The sequence below is a fragment of the Protopterus annectens genome, chromosome 8.part0 (genome assembly GCF_019279795.1).
Source record: "Protopterus annectens isolate FY-2018-M chromosome 8.part0, PAN1.0, whole genome shotgun sequence".
NCBI lineage: Eukaryota > Metazoa > Chordata > Ceratodontiformes > Protopteridae > Protopterus > Protopterus annectens.
Genome location: NC_056741.1, coordinates 1,916,900,369 through 1,916,924,197, shown reverse-complemented (window position 1 = coordinate 1,916,924,197; position 23,829 = coordinate 1,916,900,369). Strand labels below are relative to the sequence as shown.

Sequence of the window (23,829 nt, the reverse complement as noted above, 5' to 3'; positions counted from 1 at the left end):
GTTTTGCCCTTGTGGGTCCTGTCAGTGAGCCAGTTGGCTACCCACCTGATAAGATAGGGATTTACTCCAAGTTGTGTTAGCTTTTTGATGATGCCTGAGTGGGGGATTGTGTCAAAGGCTTTGGCCAAGTCAAGGTAAGCTATATGTACAGACTTTCCCTCATCCAGGGCCTTGACGACAGTCTCAAAAAAAGTCAGCCAGGTTCAGCAGGCAAGATCTACCCTTAACTAATCTCAACTGGGTGGGGTCAAGTTCTTGGAGATTGCCTGTATCCTTGTTTATGAGGTCCGTAATAATATGCTCCATGGTTTTACAGATCAGACTTTGTCATACTAATGGGGCATTAGTTTCCAGGGTCAGTAGTGGCACCACCTTTGTGCAACAAGGGGATGACAATGGCAGTTCTGCACTCTACTAGAATGAAGCCTGCACTTAAGCTGTGGTTGAATAGGGTGCTCAATGGCAAAGCTAGTTCTTGCTATAGGTGGTGCAGAATACAGCCCGGGATGCTGTCAGATTCCTTGGAAGCTATATTTTTTGCCTTGGGTAGGGCCTTTAACACTTGATGTATGGAGATGTGAGGTGAGGGACAAGTATCGGGGATGTTGAATGGGTCTTTGGGGGGGGGCGGGGGGTGAAGTTCGTGCTGAACCTAAGTCAACAAGATCAGTGTAAGTGTTACTTTTAAGTACTAATTTGGGACAAACCTGAGGTTTGCCATGGAGGTTCCTGATTTAACTGAAGAAGGCTTTGTGGTTTCCCTTTGTTTTGGAGGCTAGTTTCAATTCATAATTGGCTTTGGAGGCTTTCACTAGTGATCTAATTTGCTTGTCGAGGCTAAGGAGGGAGTTTTTCCAATTGGGAATTTGTACCTTTTTACCCTTGGACAACAGTTTCTTCCTTTTGTCGTAAAGCCTGTTGATTAGAGGATTCCACCAGATAGGTTTGTGTTTCCTTGAGAAGCAGGTTTTAGTTCTGTTGGATATGGCTGGGTCCATGCAGTTGTACAGTTATTTGTGTACTACATTGGCATACTGTTCAGCATAATTGTCTGTATCCTCTGAGGGGGATAGCAGTGTAAAGCTACTGAATGTGCTGTAAATGTCAAAGTGAAGAAATTCAATGAAGTGTGGGTAAATGGCAGGAGTAACTATGACACTCTTAAGGTAGCCAAATGCCTCGTCATCTAATTAGTGACGAGTATGAATGGATGAAGAGATTTCCACTGTCCCCACCTACTATCTAGTGAAACCACAGCCAAGGGAATGGGCTTGGCAGAGTCAGTGGGGAAGGAAGACCCAGTTAAACCTTAGGAGGTTGTAGTCAGCTTTTGAGAACTTTTTTTAGCCTGGTTACGGCAAGGAGGGGTTTGGGAGGAATAGAAACTTCGAATGAGACAGATCGATGGTCTGATCTCACCGGGGAAGAACTTGCTATGGAAGTGGTGCAGCAGTTGCCCATGTTGGTGAGAATTAAGTCCAGAATGTTATCTGCCCTTGTGGGGGATGAGACAGGCTGGTCTAATGCGTTAGAACTGATGAAGTCAAGGAATCATTGGATGAGTGCATTAGTGCAGGAATAGTTCACCCAGTCTATGGTGGGGTAGTTTAAGTCACCAAGGATCAGGGTGTTAGGAAGTGCCTTGATGGAGTCAAGTAGGTCCAGGTAGGAGGATGGTGGGGGGGGGGGGTCTATAGCTGGCTCTAACTTGGATGGGTGTGTTACTGTCAATTGCACCTGGAATAGTTCTAGTGGATCATGCTGGCAAACCAGTCTGGAGGTGTGCTTATCTTTAATGAAGATAGATACTCCACTACCCTTAGTCTTCCCAACCTCATTTTGGGGTTAGAATGTGTGGAATGAGGTATAGCCTGGTAAGGCAGAGGTGCTCTCTACAGCCTTGAACTGTTTCCTTGACTGCACAGATGTCAGCATCTTCCAGTGTGAGGAAAGCCTCCAGTGAGTGCATTTTCAGGTTAAGGCTCCAAGCATTAAGCAGCATGACCTTCAGTTTGCTTTAGGACAGGTCTTTTATGTTGTAAAATTTGTCTCTGGGACATTGCATAAAATAGGCACAATGGGGGAGGCAGGAGCCTTGGCCAGAATCCGGAATCCCAGGGGTGACAGGTTGAGGCCATCTCTGGCAAAGCATAGAGGCCCGTCAACCATGTCATCCCAGGCAGATCTCCTTGGAATGGCACCAGAAACTAAGACACTTGTTGAAGTTGATTAGTTTTTGTTGGTATTGTGGTATCATTTTTGGTGAAGGTAGAATGCTGCTTGAGGCTAAGGTCATACCTGCCTGGGACACGCACTCTGAGAGCTCGATCATGTCTCTCTTCATATAGTCCAGTGAGGTACATCTCAAGTCATTCACACCAACATAGACAATGACAAAGTCATACTTGTACCTGTTGTGGAGAGACTTAAGTGTGTGTTTGTGATGTGGCAGATTCTGGCACCTGACAGACAACTGACCTTGACCTTCTTGTTGAGCCTGGTGAGGGGTACATTGGTTTGTCTCACCATTGAGTCGCCAATGACTAGTATGTTTGGTTTATTGTTTTGCCTTATGAGCTGTGTTGGTTTATTGTTATGCCTTATGGGCTGTGTTTGTGAGACACTGGTGTGCTGTCTGTTGTCTGTGATGTGTTTGGTGTTGTGTGTGGAATGTTTGTGAGTGTGTTTTGGAGGTCTCTGCTGTTTTGGTAAGTTTTTATTGAGGACTTCTGCATAGATGTGTGTTGTGCTTGGCTATGTGATGTGGGTGGTGTGGTATTTGTCCTGGCAATCTCCTCTTTGTCAGGAGTACTGACTGTGGTGCGAGAGAGCGTGGATTCCCAGTTACTGATGTAGATGCATTGCTCGCAAGTAGAAGAATTATGTTCTAGGAGAAGAGGGTTGTCAGTGAACATGAGGCAGTTGCTACACTGTCTGTGTGCCCATGACGACCCGGCTGGCAGGAGAAACTGATGGGAATTGTACAGACATAGTGTTCTGAAAACTTAGACGGACTTATGAAGAGAGGGTTTGTTCACAAGGGTGTAAACCACAGAAACCTTCTTAAGTGTAACATAATTGGCCTGAAGCCTAAGTGCTAAAACCAAAACTAAGAGGCTTAGAATAATAGTAATAAATACAGCAGAATAAAAGCACTTGAACACTAAGCAGCAAAGCAAAATGAGGTAGTAAAGTGAGAGGAACACAATTACAGTAAAGCAGGTGAATAAAGTGTATTTTTTTTTTAAGTGGAGAGGGAGGAAACAGAAGATAATTCAAGATTAAGAAACCAAGGGGGTTGGCCTTCTCAAATGCTCTCTCTGTACACAGTAGAATGAGCTGATGAGGTGGGACTGGGAGGAGTATCCAAAATCAAAAAAGCAAGGGGGTAGTGCTTCCCAAATGATCCCACTGTACTCGGTAGAGTGAGTAAATGAGATGGGACTGGGAAGAGTGTCCAAAATCAAATTTACAGCAGGGGTGGGCAATTCCAAAGCCACCAAGTTTAAGAATACAACAACACTTGGGCCGGAGGCTCAGGAAAAAAAACAAAATTCAGTCTGAGACTGGCAGTATACAGTTAAGCAAATAAATAAATGCAGTATGCAGTGCATTTTTGTTAACTATCACTAAAACAGATCAAGTGCAAAAAATATACTTGTATCATCTTTGTGTATCCAGATGGCTATCGAATCAGTCACAGCCAGGCTGCAAGAAGGCAGTTCTGATAAAGAACACAGTCTCACAGAAATGGAACTCTCTCTATACCAGTAGTATAAAAGAAAAGCTAGACCCTCAGGCAATCAGATAAACAAAAAAACTGTTTAACCAGTAGCGCACACCTTGGATGGGGTGGCTTCACAGAATGTAAAGCAACCCCCAGTGTGAAACCAGCTGCGCAAAATGCAGACAGAGACCAGCAATGTATAATTAAGCAAATAAATAAATACAGTGCAGTTTTGTTGCCCATCACTGAAACAGGTCAGCTGCAAAAAAGTATACTTCTATCAGCTTTCCTTCAGAATGATAGTCTTAGTGTTATCTGCAAAGAGGTTTATTGTGGTTTCTCTACCCTCATTATAGGTTCATAGGTTGATAATAAGCTATCGGCCCTAGGGCCTATGCAAGCCTAGCCATAACAATTCCCTAGATATTTCTTCCCGCAATATTTACTTCTCTGGGCCCCTGTCTAGCAGGGTGACTGACATGATCCCTGGGGTAAATTTCCTATCTCCCATCCAATCATCAAGGTTTTCCTTTTGAAGAGGGCCAATGAGGTGCTCTGCTTGACATGTATGGGCAGTCTATTCCAGAGTATGGGGAGTCTCTGGGTTAGGAACCTATCCCTCCAGCATGTTTTGTTCATTGTGATGACAAGGTTTAGATCCCTGGAGCGTATGGCTCTGAGGGATTGGGATTTCTTTAAGTGGAGCATGTCCAACAGCTCAGCGTTTGACATGGCCTTGTATGTTAAGCAGAGATCGCCTCTGAGTAGACGATATGCCACTATTTAGGGATGAGTACAGTGGGACAATGACCTCCTTTTTTTCTGGATGAAAATCCCTTAGTGATAAGGTGTGCCACATAGAAGGATTTCCTAACTGTTGTGGCGATGTGGTTATAGAAAGTGAGACCACTGTCCACCTGTGTCCCTAAGTCTCTCATCACACTTTCGATGTTTAGTGTCCTGCCACCTATGTGGTAATTCATAGGTACATGTTTTTTTCCAAAGGGGATAACTATACATTTCTTGGCATTAAGCTTGAGCCCATGGTTTTGGCACCAGGCATCTGTTTCTGTAAGGCATTTTTGTAGAATATCCACATAATTTGGGGATTCAATAATGGCTCCCAGTTTGCAGTCATCTGCAAACTTTGTTAGCCAGAGTCCCTTAGTGTTGGCCTGTACTTCAGAGAAGTAGATGCCAAACAAGAGTGGTCCCAGGACTGAACCCCGAGGTACTCCACTTATCTGGAGCTGGATTTGGATTCTGCTACTTTTACAGTCTGGGTTCTGTCAGTAAGCCAGTTGGCAACCCATCGAGTGACGTAGGGATTTATGCCCAGCTTAGTAAGTTTATCTATGATTCCAGAGTGGGGGATGGTGTCTAAGGCCTTGGGCGAGGTCCAGATAGGCTGTGTGAACCACCTTACCCTCGTCCACAGCTCTGGAGACTGATTCGAAGAAGTCAGTTAGATTCAGGAGACAAGATTGGCCCTTCACAAACCCAAACTGGGTGGGGTCCAGTGTTTGAAGGTTGCCACTGTCTTTGTTTTTAAGTTCCATGATAATGCGTTCCATGCCCTTGCAGATCAGGCTTGTCAGACTGATGGGATGGATCCTCCCTTGTGGAGCGGGGTTAACTGTAGCTGTGCGCCACTCAGTGGGCACAAAGCCTGAGGTGAGGCTATGATTAAACATGACACTTAGGTGAGGTGCCAGTTTATTTTATAGTTCATGTAGTACACGGCCTGGGATGTCATCTGGTCCCATGGATGCTGTATTCTTAGCTTTGGAGAGTGTGGTTTCAACCTGTGTGGCCATGATTATCAGAATTTGCCAATCATTTGGTACTGAGATGGGCCCTTTAGGGGCTGAGAGGGGGGTGAAGTTGGCACTAAATCGATCTGTCAGGATATTGTCAATATCCTTGGGATCAGTATATTTAATGCCATTCTGTTGTAGCTCAGAGCAGATCTGAGCATTGCCATTTAGTTTCTTGACATAACTATAGAATATCTTGTGGTTGTCTTTGGAATCTTTAGCAATTTTATTTTCGTAACTAGCTTTTGAGGATTTTATGAGGGATCTCAGCTTCTTACTGAGGCTGGTGAGGGAGTTTTTTGCATCCTGGGATTTTCCACTTTTCTGCAACAGTTTCTTCCTTCTGTTGTATAGTTTGTTTATAGCAGGGCACCACCAGATTGGCTTCTTTTTTGGGGGGAAGAGCATCTTGGTTGCATTTGGGATGGCACGATTCATGCACGAGTGGATGTGCTGGTACAGTGCCTTAGTGTAGGATTCTGCAGTCGAACTTCCAGATCCCGTCTGTGTTGGTGTTGTGAAGTTTGTCACTTCTGACTTCAGTAGCATGAAGTTGGCTTTGGAGAAGTTTTTTAAGGAGGTTTCCTTACGGGGGGGGGGGGGGTGGGATGTGGATGTCAAAGGTGATTTGCTTATGGTCAGACCTGACCAATGAGGGGGTGACCACTGGTGTGGAGCATCTATCTCCCATTTTGGTAATGACCAGGTCTAGGATATTGGCTCCCCTGGTGGGACAATGGATTAGTTGATCCAGGGCATTGGAATTTATGAATTCCAAGAACCGTTGGGAAAAGGAGTTGGTACCCGAGTAGTTTTCCCAATTAATGGCAGGCTAGTTGAAATCACCCAGTATTAGGGTGTTTGGTTGTATCTTAATATTTTCCAGTATGTTTAGAAAGGTATAGTGAGAATCTTGGGGCATGGTGGGGGATCTGTAGCAAGCTACAATTTGGATTGCAGTCTTACCTAGTGTTAGTTTCACCTGGAGAATTTCAGATGCATTGTGTTGGGCAACTAGTCTGGAGGTGTGAATATCCTTGGTGAATATGGACACTCCTCCACCTTTAGTGTTTCGGTCTTGGTTTTGTGGCCGAAAAGTGTGGTAAGAATTGTAGCCTGGTATTTCAGGGGTGCTCTCTGGAGTCTTGAACTAGGTCTTAGTTACTGCACAGATATCGATGTTCTCCATTTTTAGGAGTGCCTTGAGAGAGTGCATTTTGAGGTTTAGACTTCTAGCATTGAGTAGCATTACCTTCAGATTTTGCATGCTTGTATCTGTTACGGTGGTGGTTTTATCCTTTGAACCTTGCCTAAAAAAGGCACTATAGGGGTGGCAAGAGCTTTAGCCAGTAACCTGAATCCCAGGGGTGACAGGTGCAGACCATCTCTAGCAAAGCATCATGGTTTGTCGATCATGTCTTCCCAGGCAGACAAATACCAGATCCCCTTTGAATGACACCAGAAGCTTAGCCAATTGTTGAAGTCAGTCATTTTGTCCTTATACTGTGGTATCATTCTGGGCGAAGGCAGGATGCTACTCAGGGCTAGGGTCATACCTGCCTGGGTCACATGATCCAAGAGCTCTTCCATGTCTCTCTCTATGTAGTCCAGGGAGGTACGTCTCAAGTCATTCACTCCAGCATGGACAATGACAGAGTCGTATTTGTACTTGTGGAGTGACTTGAGTGCATGCATTATGTGGCGGATCCTGGCACCTGACAGGCAGCTGACTGTAATTTTCTCCTTGTTCAGTCTTGTGAGTCGGATATCAGTGTGCCTGACTATAGAGTCACCTATGACTAAAGTGTTGGGTACATTGTCTTGCCTTAGGGTCTGTTGTTGGGTGGCACACTGATGTTATGAGCTATGTGTCCCTTTGGTTGTGACTGGTGTTTGCGTTTCGGCTTCGGAGGTCCTTGCTGCTTGGGCAGGTTAATGTTAAGGGCCTCCGCATATGTGAGTTTAGTGTTGCTATGTGTGGGTGTTAATGGTGTGGGTTTTGAAGGGCTATGAGTTGCTTGAGGTGTAATGCAGGTGTTAACCTTCTCCTCTTGACTGTCTAGCACAGTCTTGGCCAGAGAGAGCTTAGCTTCCAGTTTGGCTATGTAAGTGCATCTCTCGCAGGTTGTAGTGTTGGGTGGTAGGAGGAGAGGATTTTCTGTGTACATGAGGCAGTTGCTGCACTGCCCCAGTATGCCCAGATTCACCAGGTGGACAGGAGAAATCACCGGAAGCTGACCCTTGGACATGCCTGTTTAGGTGCTTTTTTGTAAAGTTTAAGAGCTGTTTTCTCTTACCTTTGCAAGGTACTTTGCAATTATAGGCTGTTTAGTGTCTATAATTAATTTCTCCTTATTGACAAGGAGAGCTGAGTGCTTGAATCAGTTTCAGGCTTACTAGTGCTTTCCAGCAGGTTTTAGAGTCGCAGGGGTTCAGATTTTAGTGCTACTACTGAGAAACCAGCTAGTTCTAAGGGAAAATTTGAAGAGCAGACTTTCTGGCACCTGGAATAGTTTAACTGTAGCCTCGCAGTGCTGCACGATGTGAAAAATGTGCAAACACACGTGTTTTTCAGCCAGAAAGTTGAAAGGGATAGAAATCAGCCCAAAAAGGCTAATAAAACTACAATTTCAGAGCTGGAAACCACTCCTCTAGCGTTAGATAGGCAGTACAATGCTCAACAGTCCCACTGGTAAGCAGTAGGACTTCCCACTACCACAGCAAGGTCTGGATAGCCCTGAGCACAAAAAATAAAGTCCTGAGACAAGCAAAGCCTGGACTATGGACTGGCTAGAAAAGGTGGGAAACGAGCAAACAAGATAGTATTTTTTTTTTTTTTGTTGAAACAGGCTAAACAATGCAATAATACAGTAAATAAACACATAAAAGGCTAACGCACTTGTGTGTAGTCCTAAACAGTAAATACAATTGAAACTCTACAAAATTAGCCATTTAAAACTTTTTAAATGAAGCAAGGTAAGTGCACAACTGAAAAACGATTTAAGAGGCAGTGACAGCAGAATAAGTAACTAGTCTACATATACAGAGAAGTCTATATATACAGAAAAGCAGCTAAAACTCACAAACACTTCAGATGCAGTGCAACTTAGAGCACTTGAGTTGTAGCAATATTAAGGCAGTTACAGTTATAATAAATGCTCTAAAATATACTCTATATTTCCAAAATGTTTGAGAAGCACAGTTAGAACCAAGGAGATTCAGGCAAAAAAAATTTTTTTTGAAAGGGAAAAAGGAGAAACAGAAGGCCTTATTCTCTCTGTATTAGGTAGAATGAGTTAATGACACTAGACTGGGAGGAGTGTCCCAGATCAGATTTACAGTAGGGGCAGGCAACTGCAAAGCCACCAAGTATAACGGCAAGACACCAACAGAGAGGGAGGGTGGGTGGAAATACTAAAGCTATTATCCTACAGAGAGTAAGCACTACAGAAAGCCACAAAATGAAAGTTTTTAAACAGATAAAGGAGCAATGAGACTCTACAGAATGCTTTTTTAACTGCAAAGAAATCAGTTACCCGTGCAAATTAGTTAATAGCAATAAAAATACACTCAAAAACTGTGCAGCAGGCAATAAAAAGTGCTATATATAAATTGCTAGAAACAATAATCAATATAAATAATTGAAAAAAACAGGATACTTATATATCTCAGCTAACAGTTGTAGTAAACACCTCTCCTCCACTCTGCTCAGTGTGTATAGACAGAAACCCTCTCAAAGTTCACAAATGTATTAGACTAATTCCTGAGATGTATTATTAATCACTTTCATCTTTGATGCTGTCTGTCTTACTGTAACTGTCTGTGTTATGCCCTCCGTCCGTGTCTTAATCCATTCTGTTAGTATTGTTCCAACGCCTAACTTTTGCATTTTTTCTTACAAATCTTTTATGTGGTACCAAATCAAAAGTCTTGCTGAAGTCCAGGAACCTTTGATATTTTTAGAGCTGATTGTGACTCTCAGCATCCTGTACTTCATGGCTACTGTTTTGAAGAATCCTGGCCAGGCCTGTATTATTGTTGGCCTCATGACCATCAAAACCATTACCAAGCTAATTCTTTCTGCTTTACTTCCCCATGTAATTTTGGTTCCTTCTTGCAACACCTTAGCCTTTACCTTTACCTGATCTGTAGTCCTGACAAAATGTCTGTACTGCCTCTCTTTCCTGATAGGCTTCATGTGCTGTTACTTCATCTACATTTGTTAACTCCACTTGTCTTGCTTAGAATATTCCTTCTTGCCTGGCTTCACAACTTGCCTTGTCTGCCTTGTTGGCCCATCCAACTTGTTAGCAGCTTGTTCTGTCTTGTTTTTAGCATATACTCTGCAACTTCTGAGTTGTGTCCTTTTACAAGTGTTTTACTCATCACTGCATATAAGCTGCCATTTAATGCTTTTAATTTCTCCGTCACCCTTATGAAATCTTACCAAAGCCACAATAAGCAGCATGCATTGCGAGTTCTTCAGTAGACGCTGCTGTTAGTTATTCAAACAATTCTGCAGTTTTTGTAAGGCAAGATGTACCCTGAACAAACCCACACTGTTCCATATCTAACAGTAGTAGATGGCCTCTGTCATTTTTAAAACGCCACTATTTTCTCCATGATTTTACCAAAGAACAGTGGTTAGGCTGATCCGTCTAAATTGTTTGGTCTCATGTGCCCACCCTCTTTATGAACTGGTACAATAGCTTATTACCATAGGTCAGGAATGTGTCCACATGCTAACATTTTGCTTAAAACTGATGAAAAGGTTTTACTTACGTTTTCTTTAATTTTATATAAAACGCCATTAGGTATATTGTCTGGTCTCATGGATGCACATTTTTAATCTTGTTTGTGTCAGCTGTCATATTTTTGGTTGTATAATAGATATTTCTCCTTTTTATCTCCTATACCGTTCTGATGGTGTGTCTGTTTATCGTAAAGGTTTTTTTTTTTTTTTTTTTTGGCAAGTACATGAGTTGTATCCTGAAGCTGGAGGAACACTTCATTGTTTATTGATTTTCTGCTAAATTCACAATTCTGTCTTTGATTTTTCTCGTCTAATTAAGGCATCTCATCTTGATAACATGATGGTAAACATTTTTATAACATATTTTTTATATATGCCTTTTCTGTGCTTAGCATGAAATTTTGTACGAGTGGATCAATCCTGCCTACTTGGATATGGACGCTCAGTCAAACATTCAGGAGGAGTTTGAGGATCGATCAGAGATCATGCTGAAGAACTTCCTTAAGGTAAGGAGGACTTAGTGAGAGGTCAGGCAAGCTTTGCATTAGTATGAAGCTGGCAGTGTATGAGAAACATATTTTAATTCTTATAATGATCATTTATTTTAACTTGCTTAAGGGACAACTGTACCCATAAACTGAAAGTAAAAGTCAAAATGTCTCTGTCTTGTTCATGTCCTATTTACACCACTTTTTCTTTGTGTGTGGTTATTTTACCTCAAAACTTCCTGATTGGAGGCTGTCACTTTATTTGGTCTGTCCCCTTTGACTGACAGTGCATTTAGTGTCTGTAAGGTATGACTTTAACTGTAACCATGATTTCTGGTGATTTGACTTTCTCTTTGCTTACAGTGGTAGTGCTATTAGTCATGCTTGTGCCAAACCATCACTGGAAACCATGTCAGTCTTTGTGTCCTATTATTTCTTTCATTTGTGTTAATGTTAAACTTCCAAAATGCATTCCATGTACTTTTAAACTTTTCAGACAAAATTACTAAATTTTACATTTTGTTATGCTTTTGTGTGTAATCCTTTCTCTCATTGTTCCCACAACATGCCACTAAGCTATGCAGTTGCCTGTTATGCCTCTGGCCGACCTATTCAGTCATTTATGATAATCAGTTCATATTTCATAAACCTGGAATTTTGGGCTTGTCACGCTCATGATAACCGTATTGACCTCATGGTGTGTCTTGCTTGGGGGTAAGGGAAAAGGGAAAGGGAGGCTAATGACAGCTCCACCTATAGCCAGGATGGTACATCGCAGGACACTGACTGTCATAATTGCAAAGCTAGAGGAAGGGAGATGGTTGTTGGCGTACAGTAGGAGGGCTAGTGATAATAATAATAAAGGAAAATCTTTCTAGAATTCAGTGCAGATTGGATGTCTTTTGCTGAATCTCTCTTTTTTTCTGTTTTTTTTTTGTGTTTCAGATGTAGAGTTTATATTCCTGCATATGCATAAATGTTACTACAGAATGTTAGATGGCTAAAAAATACATTTTAGAGCTTTTAACATTTCTTGATTGCTGAAGCTTTTGCTTGTGTTAGTTGTAGACTTGATTTTTGTAAATGCTTTATTTATTTTGCATTTTTTTTTCATCTTTTGTTCAGGTTGTGATTGTAAAGGTCTTTAAACCAGACCATGTATCTGGTTAGCAAGCAAAGTTAAAGATAATGCGTCATGCAGTACAACCTGGATTTGCCTACAAAATAATACATCATTTGAATAAAAACTTAGTGGGGTTTGGTTTATCTGTTGCTGCCTCTGAAGAATTAATAGTTGTTAAGCTAAATTAAGGTGTTATTGGAAGAAACTCTTGGAATATGGAGAATAGGAATTGCAGACCATTAAAAGAAATGAAAAAAAATGGGATGATATGCTACTGGTGTGCCTGTGTGTGTGTGTGTCTTTGTCTGTGTGTGCACGCGTGTGTGTGTGTGTGTGTGTGTGTGTGTGTGTGTGTGTGTGTGTGTGTGTGTGTGTGTGTGTGAGAGAGAGAGAGAGAGCAATACACAGATATGTATTTTAACACTCCTTGCAAGTGCAGGTGAAAAGCAGACTGAACCGAGATGTCCAGTCCTTTTGGCATGTTTTAGAGCACAAGATCTAAACTCCTGTCCTGTATCATTCCACTGCTTTTATGCGGAAGTGCCAAGCTTGGACTTAAAGGAAAATGACTTCCAGAGCATATGAAATTCCTTTTGGCTATTATGGCTAAGTCACCTGAATGCCTGACAATAATACTCCTGTATTGCTTGCTTTTTTTTAAGTTAGTAAGAAGGGGCTTGCACCATCCCCTCAACACTGAGCAGTGACAATGTTATGTATTTCATAGTACCAAATTACAAAAGTGACCACCCCTTTCAATCCATCTTGCTGTTTTAAAAATAGTAACTCTCCACTAAACCTTAACTTTTTAAATAGGTAAAACTCAAGTTACCTACTTTCACATCTAACTTCTGTAGTGCACACTGCAGAGTGCATTCTTTTCAATCTTACCTTTAAGCATCCCTGTGACTAGCACTTTCTCTAATACCTGCTGGAAAGCACTAGGAAGCCTTAAACTCATACAAACACTGAACTCTCCTTGTTAATAAGGAGAAATTAATAGTAGGCACTAAACAGCCTATAATTGCAAAGTACCTTGCTAAGGAAACGGCTCCTGTACTTTACAAAGAAAAAAAAAAAAAAGCCCCAAACCAGGCATGTCCAAGGGTCAGCTTTCGGTGATTTATCCTGTTCACCTGGTGAATCTGGGCATACTGGGGCAATGCAGCAATTGCCTCATGTACACAGACAACCCTCTCCTCCTACCACCCAACACTACAACCTGTGAGAGATGCACTTACATAGCCAAAATGGAAGCAAAGCTCTCTCCACCCAAGATTGTGCTAAACAGTCAAGAGGAGAAGGTTAACACCCACACTACACCTCAAGCAACACATAGCCCTTCTAAACCCGCACCACCAACACCCACATATAGCAACACTAAATCCACATATGCAGAGGCCCTTAACTGTAACCTGCCCAAGCAACAAAGACCTCTGAAGCTGAAAGCAAACAAACACCAATCACAACCAATGTGTCACATAGTTCACAACACCAGTGTGCCACCCAGCAACAGCCCCTAAGGCAAGACAATGTACCTAATACTTTAGTCATAGGTGACTCTATAGTCCGGCACACTGATGTCCCTCTCACCAGGTTGAATAAGGAGAAAATTACAGTCAGCTGCCTGTCGGGTGCCAGGATTCGCCACATAACGCATGCACTCAAGTCACTCCACAACAAGTACAAATGTGACTCTGTCATTGTCCATGTTGGAGTGAATGACTTGAGACGTACCTCCCTGGACTACATGAAAAGAGACATGGAAGAGCTCTCGGATCATGTGGCCCAGGCAGGTATGACCCTAGCCCTGAGTAGCATCCTGCCTTCGCCCAGAATGATACCACAATATAAGGATAAAATGATTGACTTCAACAATTGGCTAAGCTTATGGTGTCATTCAAAGGGGATCCAGTATCTGTCTGCCTGGGATGACATGATTGACAGACCACGATGCTTTGCCAGAGATGGTCTGCACCTGTCGCCCCTGGGATTCAGGTTACTGGCTAAGGCTCTTGCCACCTCTATAGTGCTTTTTTTAGGCAAATTTCAAAGGACAAAACCACCACCGTAACAGGTACAAGCATGCAAAATCTGAAGGTAATGCTACTCAATGCTAGAAGTCTAAACCTCAAAATGCACTCTCTCGAGGCACTCCTAAAAATGGAGAACATCGATATCTGTGCAGTAACTGAGACCTGGTTCAAGGCTCCAGAGAGCACCCCTGCAATACCAGGCTACAACTCTTACCACACTTTTCGGCCACCAAACCAGGACCGAAACACTAAAGGTGGAGGAGTGTCAATATTCACCAAGGATATTCACACCACCAGGCTAGTTGGCCAACACAATGTGTCTGAAATTCTCCAAGTGCAACTAACACTAGGTAAGACTGCAATCCAAATTGTAGCTTGCTAGAGATCCCCCACCATACCCCAAGATTCTCACTGCACCTTTTTAAACATACTGGAAAATATTAAGATAGAACCAAACACCCTAATACTGGGTGATTTTAACTACCCTGCCATTAACTGGGAAAACTACTCATGTCCCAACACCTTTGCGCAACGGTTCTTGGAATTCATAAGTTCCAACGCCCTGGATAAACTAATCCATAGTCCCACCAGGGGCTCCAATATCCTAGACCTGGTCATTACCAACATGGCAAATCAATGCTCCATACCTATGGTCACCCCCTCGTTAGTCAGGTCTGACCATAAGCTAATCACCCTTAACATCCACATCCCACCTGCACCCCCAGTAAAGAAACCACCATAAAAAACTTCTCCAAAGCCAACTTCATGCTACTCAAGTCAGAAGTGACAAACTTCATGACACCCATGCAGACGGGAACTGAAAGTTCAACTGCTGTATCCTACACTAAGGCACTGTACGAGCACATTCACTCATGCATGAATCGTGCCATCCCAAATAGAACCAAAATGCTCTCATCCAAAAAAAGGAAGCCAATCTGGTGGTCCCCTGCCATAAACAAACTTTACAACAAAAGGAAGAAACTTTTGCAGAAAAGAGGAAAATCCCAGGATGCAAAAAACTCCCTTACTAGCCTCAGTAAGAAACTGAGATGCCTCATAAAATCCTCCAAAGCTAGTTATGAAAATAAAATTGCCAAAGATTCCAAAGACAACCACAAAGCATTCTGTAACTATGTCAAGAATCTAAATGGCAATGCTCAGATCTGCTCTGAGCTAAAACAGAATGGCAATAAATATACTGATCCAAAGGATATTGCCAATATTCTGGCAGATCGATTCAGTGCCAACTTCACCCCCCTCTCACCCCCTAAATGGCCCATCTCAATACCGGAAGATTGCCAAATTCCAATAATAACGGCCACACAGGTACAAAACGCACTCTCTAAAGCCAAGAATACAGCATCCATGGGACCAAATGACATACCGGGCTGTGTACTACATGAACTACAATATGAACTGGCACCTCACCTAAGTGTCATGTTTAATCATAGCCTCACCTCAGGTTTCGTGCCCACTGAGTGGCGCAGAACTACAGTTATCCCAATCCACAAGGGGGGATCCACCTTGGATCCCGGAAACTACCGTCCCATCAGTCTGACGAGCCTTATTTGCAAGGCCATGGAACGTATTATCATGGAACTTATAAACAAAGACATTGGCAACCTTCAAACACTGGACCCCACCCAGTTTGGGTTTGTGAAGGGCCAATCTTGTCTCCTGAACCTGATTGACTTCTTTGAATCAGTCTCCAGAGCCATGGACAAGGGTAAGGTGGTCCACACAGCCTATCTAGACCTTGCCAAGGCCTTTGACACCATCCCCCACTCTGGAATCATAGATAAACTTACTAAGTTGGGTATTAATCCCTATGTCACCCAATGGGTTGCTAAATGGCTTACTGATAGAACCCACACTGTAAAAGTAGCCGACTCCAAATCCAGCTCCAGACAAGTGACAAGTGGAGTACCTCAGGGTTCAGTCCTGGGGCGCTCTTGTTTGGCATCTACTTCTCTGAAGTACAGGTCAACACTAAGGGACTCTGGCTAACAAAGTTTGCAGATGACTGCAAACTAGGAGCCATTATTGAATCCCCAAATGATGTGGATACTCTACAAAGGGCCTTACAGAAACAGATGCTTGGTGCCAGAGCCATGGGCTCAAGCTCAATGCCAAGAAATGTATTGTTATCCCCTTTGGGAAAAAACATGTATCCATGAATTACCATATAGGTGGCAGTACACTAAACACAGAAAGTGTGATAAGAGACTTAGGGACACAGGTGGACAGTGGTCTCACCTTCGATAACCACATCGCCACAACAGTCAGGAAATCCTTCTATGTGGCACACCTCATCATGAAGGGCTTTTCATCCAGAAAAAAGGAGGTCATTGTCCCACTGTACTCATCCCTCATTAGACCCATTATAGAATGCAACGCCCCATTTGGTATGTACCTCTCAAGACATCTGCAACAACTGGAAAGGCCTCAGAAATACCTCACTAAAAGAATCACAGGCCTAAAGCAGATGCCCTCGCTGACCGCTTAAAAACTCCAGCTATACTCTGTCGCATTTCGTCTACTCAGTGGCGATCTCTGCTTAACATACAAGGCCATGTCAAACCCAGAGCTGTTGGACATGCTACACTTAAAGAAATCCCAATCCCTCAGAGCTACACGCTCCAGGGATCTAAACCTTGTCATCACAATAAACAAAACATGCTGGAGGGATAGGTTCCTGACCCAGAGACTCCCCAGACTCTGGAATAGATTGCCCATACATGTCAAGCAGAGTGCCTCTTTGGACCTCTTCAAGAGGAACCTTGACGTTTGGATGGGAGAAAGGAAATTCACCCCAGGGATCACGTCAGTCGCCCTGCTAGACAGGGGTCCAGGAAAGTAAATAATGTGGGAAGAAATAGCCAGGGAATTGTTATGGCTAGGCTTGTATAGGCCCTAGGGCTGATAGCCTAGTACCAACCTATGAACCTATGTGTAGAGCTATATTTCCTTTGAAGGTGAACTGTATGTAAATGCTATTAGATGTCCTTCAGTAAACTGTCCAGAAAGTGGTCATTGTGCTGTACATCAAACTTTATTCTTACTTACACACAGGTTAATGTGGTATCTCCACTCTATTTTTTTCATTGATGTTTGAGGTGCTCAGTCCCCCCGTGTTATCTGTGGTCCTCTTTGCATTCTTATAGGTTCATAGGTAGGTACTAGGCTATCTGCCCGAGGGCATTTATAAGCCTAGACAGAGTGTCTGCTTTCGCTGCCCCATTGAGTAATTAACTGATCCTCTGTCAAGCAGAGCCAATGAAGTGATCCCAGGGGTGTATTTTCTGTTACCCATCCACTCGTCAAGGTTTCTCTTGAAGAGTGTTAGTGAGGGGCTCTGCCTGATGTAATTTGGAATTTTGTTCCAAAGCATGGGGAGTCTCTGACAGGAATCTATTTCTCCAGCATGTTCTATTTATTGTTGTGGCGAGGTTTAGCTCACTAGATTGCGTGGCTCACAGTGACTTGGATTTCTTTAGGTGGAGCATGTCCATGTATTCTGAGTTGGACATGGCTTTGTAAGTCAGGCAGAGATCACCTCTGAGTGAGCGATATGCCACAGAGTACAGCCGGAGTTTTTTCAGTCGGGCTGCATAGGACATATAAATGAAAAGCAAAATGGCTCTACAGGTAAAACCCAGTATATAAAAAAAGAAAAGTATATGAGAGAAAACACTATACCGGGTACCACACAATAACGTCTTTATTTAAACAAAGTAAAAAGGAGAGGTGAGCGCTTTCGCAACCTTCGTTGCTTCATCAGACAAAGAATTAACTGTTCAACTGCTTGTTTTATATCACTCTCAGTCAAAATTTGTTTTCAATTAGTGACATCATACAACGTTTGAAAATTTAAAGGCATATATGACAAGAATATTGTAAAATACGCATATGAATATAAAATATATATACAAAAATGTAAAGTATGTTCATATTTATGCATATCTAATTTAAAACAGTTAAATAATCTCATTAAAAATGCATATATATAAAAAATGCATATAAATAAAAATGCATAGTATATTCATATTTATGCATATCTAATTTAAAACAATTAAATAATCTCATAAAAATGCATATATATAATATATATATAAAAAAAAATAATTGTGTTGAAGGCGTCTAGCTTTAAGAAATGGACGCCTTCAACACAATTAATTTTTTGCACAAAATAAATATATATATATACATATATTTCTTATATTATATATTTTGTATTATGCATTCTTTTTATATATATATATATTATATATATGCATTTTTGAGATTATTTAATTGTTTTAAATTAGATATGCATAAATATGAATATACTATGCATTTTTATTTATATGCATTTTTTATATATATGCATTTTTAATGAGATTATTTAACTGTTTTAAATTAGATATGCATAAATATGAACATACTTTACATTTTTGTATATATATTTTATATTCATATGTGTATTTTACAATATTCTTGTCATATATGCCTTTAAATTTTCAAAAGTTGTATGATGTCACTAATTGAAAACATTTTTTGACTGAGAGTGATATAAAACAAGCAGTTGAACAGTTAATTCTTTGTCTGATGAAGCAACGAAGGTTGCGAAAGCGCTCACCTCTCCTTTTTACTTTGTTTAAATAAAGACGTTATTGTGTGGTACCCGGTATAGTGTTTTCTCTCATATGCATAGGACATATGTTTGAGACCAGTAATCCTCTTGGTGAGGTACTTTTGTGGTCTTTCTAACTGTTGGAAGTATCTTGTGAGGTACATCCCAAATGTGGTATTGTACTTTATGATGGGTCTAATGAATGACGAGTAGAGGGGTACTATAACCTCTTTATTTCTAGATGCGAACCCTTTAGTAATTAGATGGGCCACATAGAAGGATTTACTAACTACTTTGGCAATATGATTGTCAAAGGAGAGATTACTATCTGCCTGGATCCCCAGATCTCTTATTACCCCTTCTGTATTAAAGGGGCTGCCACCTGTGTGGTAATCAGTGGGTGTTTTGTTTTTCCCAAATGGGATGACTGTGCATTTTTTGGCATTTAGCTTGAGGCCATGACTTTGACACCAGTTGTCCGTCTCAGTAAGGCCCTTTTGGAGGATGTCCGTGTCAGCCAGAGAGTCAATTATGGCTCCCAGTTTGCAGTCATCAACGAACTTGGTTAGCCATAGTCCTCCTGTGTTTGCCTTTACTTCTGAGAAGTATATGCCGAACAGTAGGAGTCACAGAATCTAGCCTTGCGGGACACCACTTGTGACTGGTTTAGAGTCGGGCCTGGAGCCCGCTATTCTTACCATGTGAGTTCTGTCTGTAAGCCAGTTGGCAACCCATCTCGTGATGTAGGGGTTTATGTTCAGGCTGGTAAGTTTTTCTGCAATACCCGAGTGGGGAATGGTGTCGAAAGCCTTGGCGAGGTCAAGGTAGGCTGTGTGAACCACCTTTCCCTCGTCTATGACCTTGGTGACTGTCTCGAAGAAGTCAGCCAGGTTTAGTAGGCATGATCTGCCCTTAACAAAACTGGGTTGGGTCAAGTGGTTGGAGGTTCCCAATGTCTTTGTTAATGTGTTCCATGATGATGTGCTCCATAGCCCTGCAGACCAGGCTAGTCAGGCTTATGGGGCGATAGTTACCAGGGTCAGTTGTGGCCACTCCTTTGTGGAAAGGAATAACTGTTGCTGTGTGCCATTCTACGGGCACATAGCCTGTGGAGAGGCTGAGGTTGAACAGCGTGTTTAGGTGGGGGGTTAGTTTGTTCTGTAGTTCGTGCAAGACGCAGCTTGGGACACCATCTGGTCCCATTTACGCTGTGTTTTTGGCTTTTGAAAGGGCTGTTTTCACTTGTGTGTCTGTGATTTTTGGGACAATACACTTTTCCGGTATTATTGTGGGCCCTTTTGGAGGTAAGGGGGTGGGGGGTGAAGTTTGCACTGAATCTATCTGCCAGGATGTTGGCAATATCAGTAGGCTTAGTATATTTTGTGCTATTTTGCATTAGTTCAGTGCATATCTGCGAGTTGCCACTTAGATCCTTAACATATCTAAAGAAGGCTTTGTGGTTATCTTTTGAATCTTTGGCTATTTTTCTTTCGAAGTTAGCCTTGGATGATTTCATGAGGGACCTCTGATTCTTACTGATACTGATCAGGGATGTCTTTCCTTCTTGGGATTTGCTTTTTTTTCTGAGCTAGTTTCCTCCTTCTGTTGTATAGCCTGTTTATTGCAGGGATCCACCAAACTGGTTTTCTTCTCTTAGAGGAGTGAGTCTTGGTTTTGCTAGGGATGGCACGATTCATGCATCCTTGTTAGGTGCTCATAGAGTGCATTTGTAAAGGTTTCTGCATCTTGGGCAGCGTTAATCCTTTAGCATGGGGGCTGTGAAACTTACCACCTCAGTCTTAAGTAAGGTGAAGTTTGCTTTAGAAAAGTTTTTTTACTGTGTTTTCCTTAGTTGAGGGTGGTGGTGGGGTGTGGACATCCAGAGTGATTAGTTTATGGTCTGATCTAACCAGTGACGGGTTGAACTCTGGTGTGGAACACCTGTCACCCATGTTGGTGATGACTAGGTCCAATATGTTTTCACCTCTGGTAGGGGAGTTTACCAGCTGATCCAGGGCGTTTGAGTTGATGAATTCCAGGAAGCGTTGGGCCTGGGAATTTGTACTCGAGTAGTTTTCCCAGTGAATGGTAGGGTAATTGAAATTGCCCAATATCAGGGTGTTCGGTAGGGCCTTCATGTTTTCCAGTGTCTCCAAAAAGGTGGAGTGGTGGTTCTAGGTCGTGGAGGGTGATCTGTAGCAGGCCACAATTTGCATTGCAGATTTGCCCGATGTTAGTTGCACATGGATGATCTCAGAGGTTTCATGCTATGCCACTAACCTGGAGGTGTAGGTATCCTTGATGAATATGGATACACCCCCTCCTTTTGTGTTTTGGTCTGTGTTCTGTAGCCGAAACGTGTGGTATGAGTTGTTACCTGGTAGTGCTGGGGTGCTCTCTGGAGCCTTGAACCAGGTTTCAGTTACTGCACAGATGCTGACGTTCTCCACACTGAGGAGTTCTTCGAGCACATGCATTTTGAGATTTAAACTCCTGGTGTTGAGTAGCATAACCCTCAGTTTTTGTTAATTGTGCTGTTTATGGAGGTGGGTTTGACTTTTGAGCCTTGCCTAAAAAAGGCACTATGGGGGCAGCAAGAGACTTGGCCAGTATTAGAAAGCCTAGGGGTGACAGGTGCAAGCCGTCTCTTGTGAAGCAACGCATCTTGTCGAGCATGTCATCCCAGGCTGACAGACACTGGATCCCCTTTGAATGACACCAGAAGCTTAGCCAGTTGTTGAAATTGATCATTTTTTCTTTATACTGAGGTATCATTCTTGGTGAGGGCAGGATCCTACTCAGGGTTAGGGTCATACCTGCCTGGGCTACATGATCGGAGAGCTCTTCCATGTCTCTTTTCATGTAGTCCAGGGAGGTACGTCTCAGGTCATTCACACCAACATGAACAATGAGAGAGTCATATTTGTACTTGTTCTGGAGTGACCTGATTGCTTGTGTTATGTGGCTGATTCCGGCTCCCAACAGGCAGCTAACAGTAGCCTTCTGCTTGTCCAGCCTAGTGAGCGGGACGTCAGTGTGCCTGACTATAGAGTCACCTATTACTAGTGTGTTAGGTATGTTATTTCGCCTTAAGGGCTGTGATTGTGCGGCACACTGATTTTGTGTGTTGTGTTGTCTGGTTTGTGATGGGAAGTGCAGGTTGTTTGGGTGTCTGCTTTGGAGGTCTCTGCTTTTGCAGGTTTTTATTTAGAGCCTCTGAGTATGATTTTGTGTTTTTATGTATATTTTTTGCCAGTGCTGTTTTAGTAGGTCTGTATGCGGCTGGAGTTGTGGTGCAAGTGTTAACCTTCTCCTCTTGACTGTCTGTTCCAGTCTTGGGTGGAGACAGCTTAGCTTCCAGTTTGGCTGTATAATTGCATCCCTCGCATATGTCAGTGTTTTGTAGGAGGAGAGGGTTGTCTGTGTACTTGAGGCAGTTATAACATTGCCTCAGGATACCCAGATTCACCAGCTGGATTGGAGAGTGCACCTAAAGTTGCCCTTTGGTTATGCCTGAATAGTAGGGTGAGCTGCTTGGTTGCTTGGTTGGTGAGGGGTGAATAAAGAGCCTTTCCCTGCTGGGCAATTAGTGTGAAGGTATATTAGTGCTTGCTATTAGGTCTGAGCAAGTGCTGGGCTGTAAGATGATTTTTGAGTGCTTAGGTTGAGAGTTAGACTAGTTTCAAGGGAAAACCTGAAGAGGAGACTTAGTGGAGCCGGGAATAATTTTACCGTAGCTAACCGGTACTGCCCGGTGCGTGAAACCGCGCAAACGCAGTTTTTATAGTAGGGAAATGAAAGAGAGAGAAATTAGCCCAAAATGGCCAGTAAACTACTAACATCTGGGCTGGAACCACTTTTCCAGGGACAGATAGGTTGCTCAAAGCTCCCCTCCCTCACAGGTGAACAGAGCAACTTCCTTCCGTCCAAGTAAGGTATGGGCAACTCAAACTAGTATCACAGCCCTGAATTCAGCACTAGCCTGAAAACTGGACAATACCCGCTTACAAAGGTGGAAAACAAGGAATTTTTTTTTTTTTTTAAAGATAAGGCAAAAACAGTGAAGAAATATACTTAAAACAGCTTTAAACAACTACAAACTATCAGAAAAGGCCATCGCACTTTAGTGTGTAGCCTACAACAGTTAAACAAATTAAACAAAAAACTTTTTAAAAGTGCAGGCAGTCAAATAAGTACAATATGTGAAAAAAAACAAGCTTTTAAATCGCAATAAACGCTGAAAAATCTGCGTTTAGGCAGAAAACAGTTAAGTACAGCAAGAAAGTATCGAAAACTGATACTTAATTACTCCAAAGTCTCTCTCCTAAGCTAGAAGGTTTGTATCAGTTTAGGGCTTTCTAGTGCTACCCAGTAGGTTAGTTACAGGAAACATGGGAAACAAGCGCAGATGTGGTCTTTTAAACCAGAAAGTTGAAAGAGATGGACAAACTGTCCAAATGGTCAATAAACTACAATTTCTGGGCCAAGAACCTCTCCTCAAATGGTAGACAGGCTACCTAGTGCTTACCACTCCCACTGATAAGCTAGAAGGCTTTCCTCCAACACAGAAAGGCTTGCGGGGCTCAGAAGCTTACCAACAGTCCTGGATACAGCAACTCTGTATCTGGACTAGGCAAGTTATAGGAAAGTTGGGAAACTAGCGCAAGTGCAGCTTTTAAACCAAAACGTTGAAAGAGACTGAAAAAAACTGCCCAAACGGCCAATAGCTACAATTTCTGGGCCAGGAACCACTCCTCTTGTGGTAGATAGGCTACTTAATGCTTACCACTCCCATTGATAAGCTAGAAGGCTTCCCTCCAACACAGAAAGGCTTGTGGAGCTCAGAAGCTTACAAAGAGCCCTGGAATACAGCAAATCCGTACTAGACTAGTTACAGGAAAGGCGGGGAACAAGTACAAATGTAGGCTTTTAAGCCAGCAAGTTGAAAGCAATGGAAAACTGCCCAAGCGGCCAAATAAACTACAATTTCTGGGCCAAAACTCACTCTTTCCGTGGAGGATAGGCTACCTAGTGCTTACCACTCCCACTGATAAGCTAGAAGGCTTTCCTCCAACACACAAAAGCTTGGGGGCTCCAAAGCTTACCAACAATCCTGGATACAGCAACTCTGTAACCGGACTAGGCTAGTTATAGGAAAGGCGGGAGACAGGCACAAGTGCATCTTTCAAACCGGAAAGTTGAAAGCAATGGAAAAAAAACTGCTCAAACAGCCAATAGCTACAATTTCTGGGCCAGGGACCACTCCTCTTGTA

At 42.5% G+C, this 23,829-nt stretch overlaps 1 protein-coding gene across 1 annotated transcript in view; it reads left to right on the top strand.

Annotated features, from left to right (window-relative positions):
* OGFOD1 (2-oxoglutarate and iron dependent oxygenase domain containing 1) overlaps positions 1-23,829 on the top strand; it is a 690,104-nt gene that overhangs the window by 252,589 nt on the left and 413,686 nt on the right. The window contains 1 exon segment of the mRNA XM_044081419.1: positions 10,690-10,803. Coding sequence (XP_043937354.1) covers positions 10,690-10,803 — 114 coding nt within the window.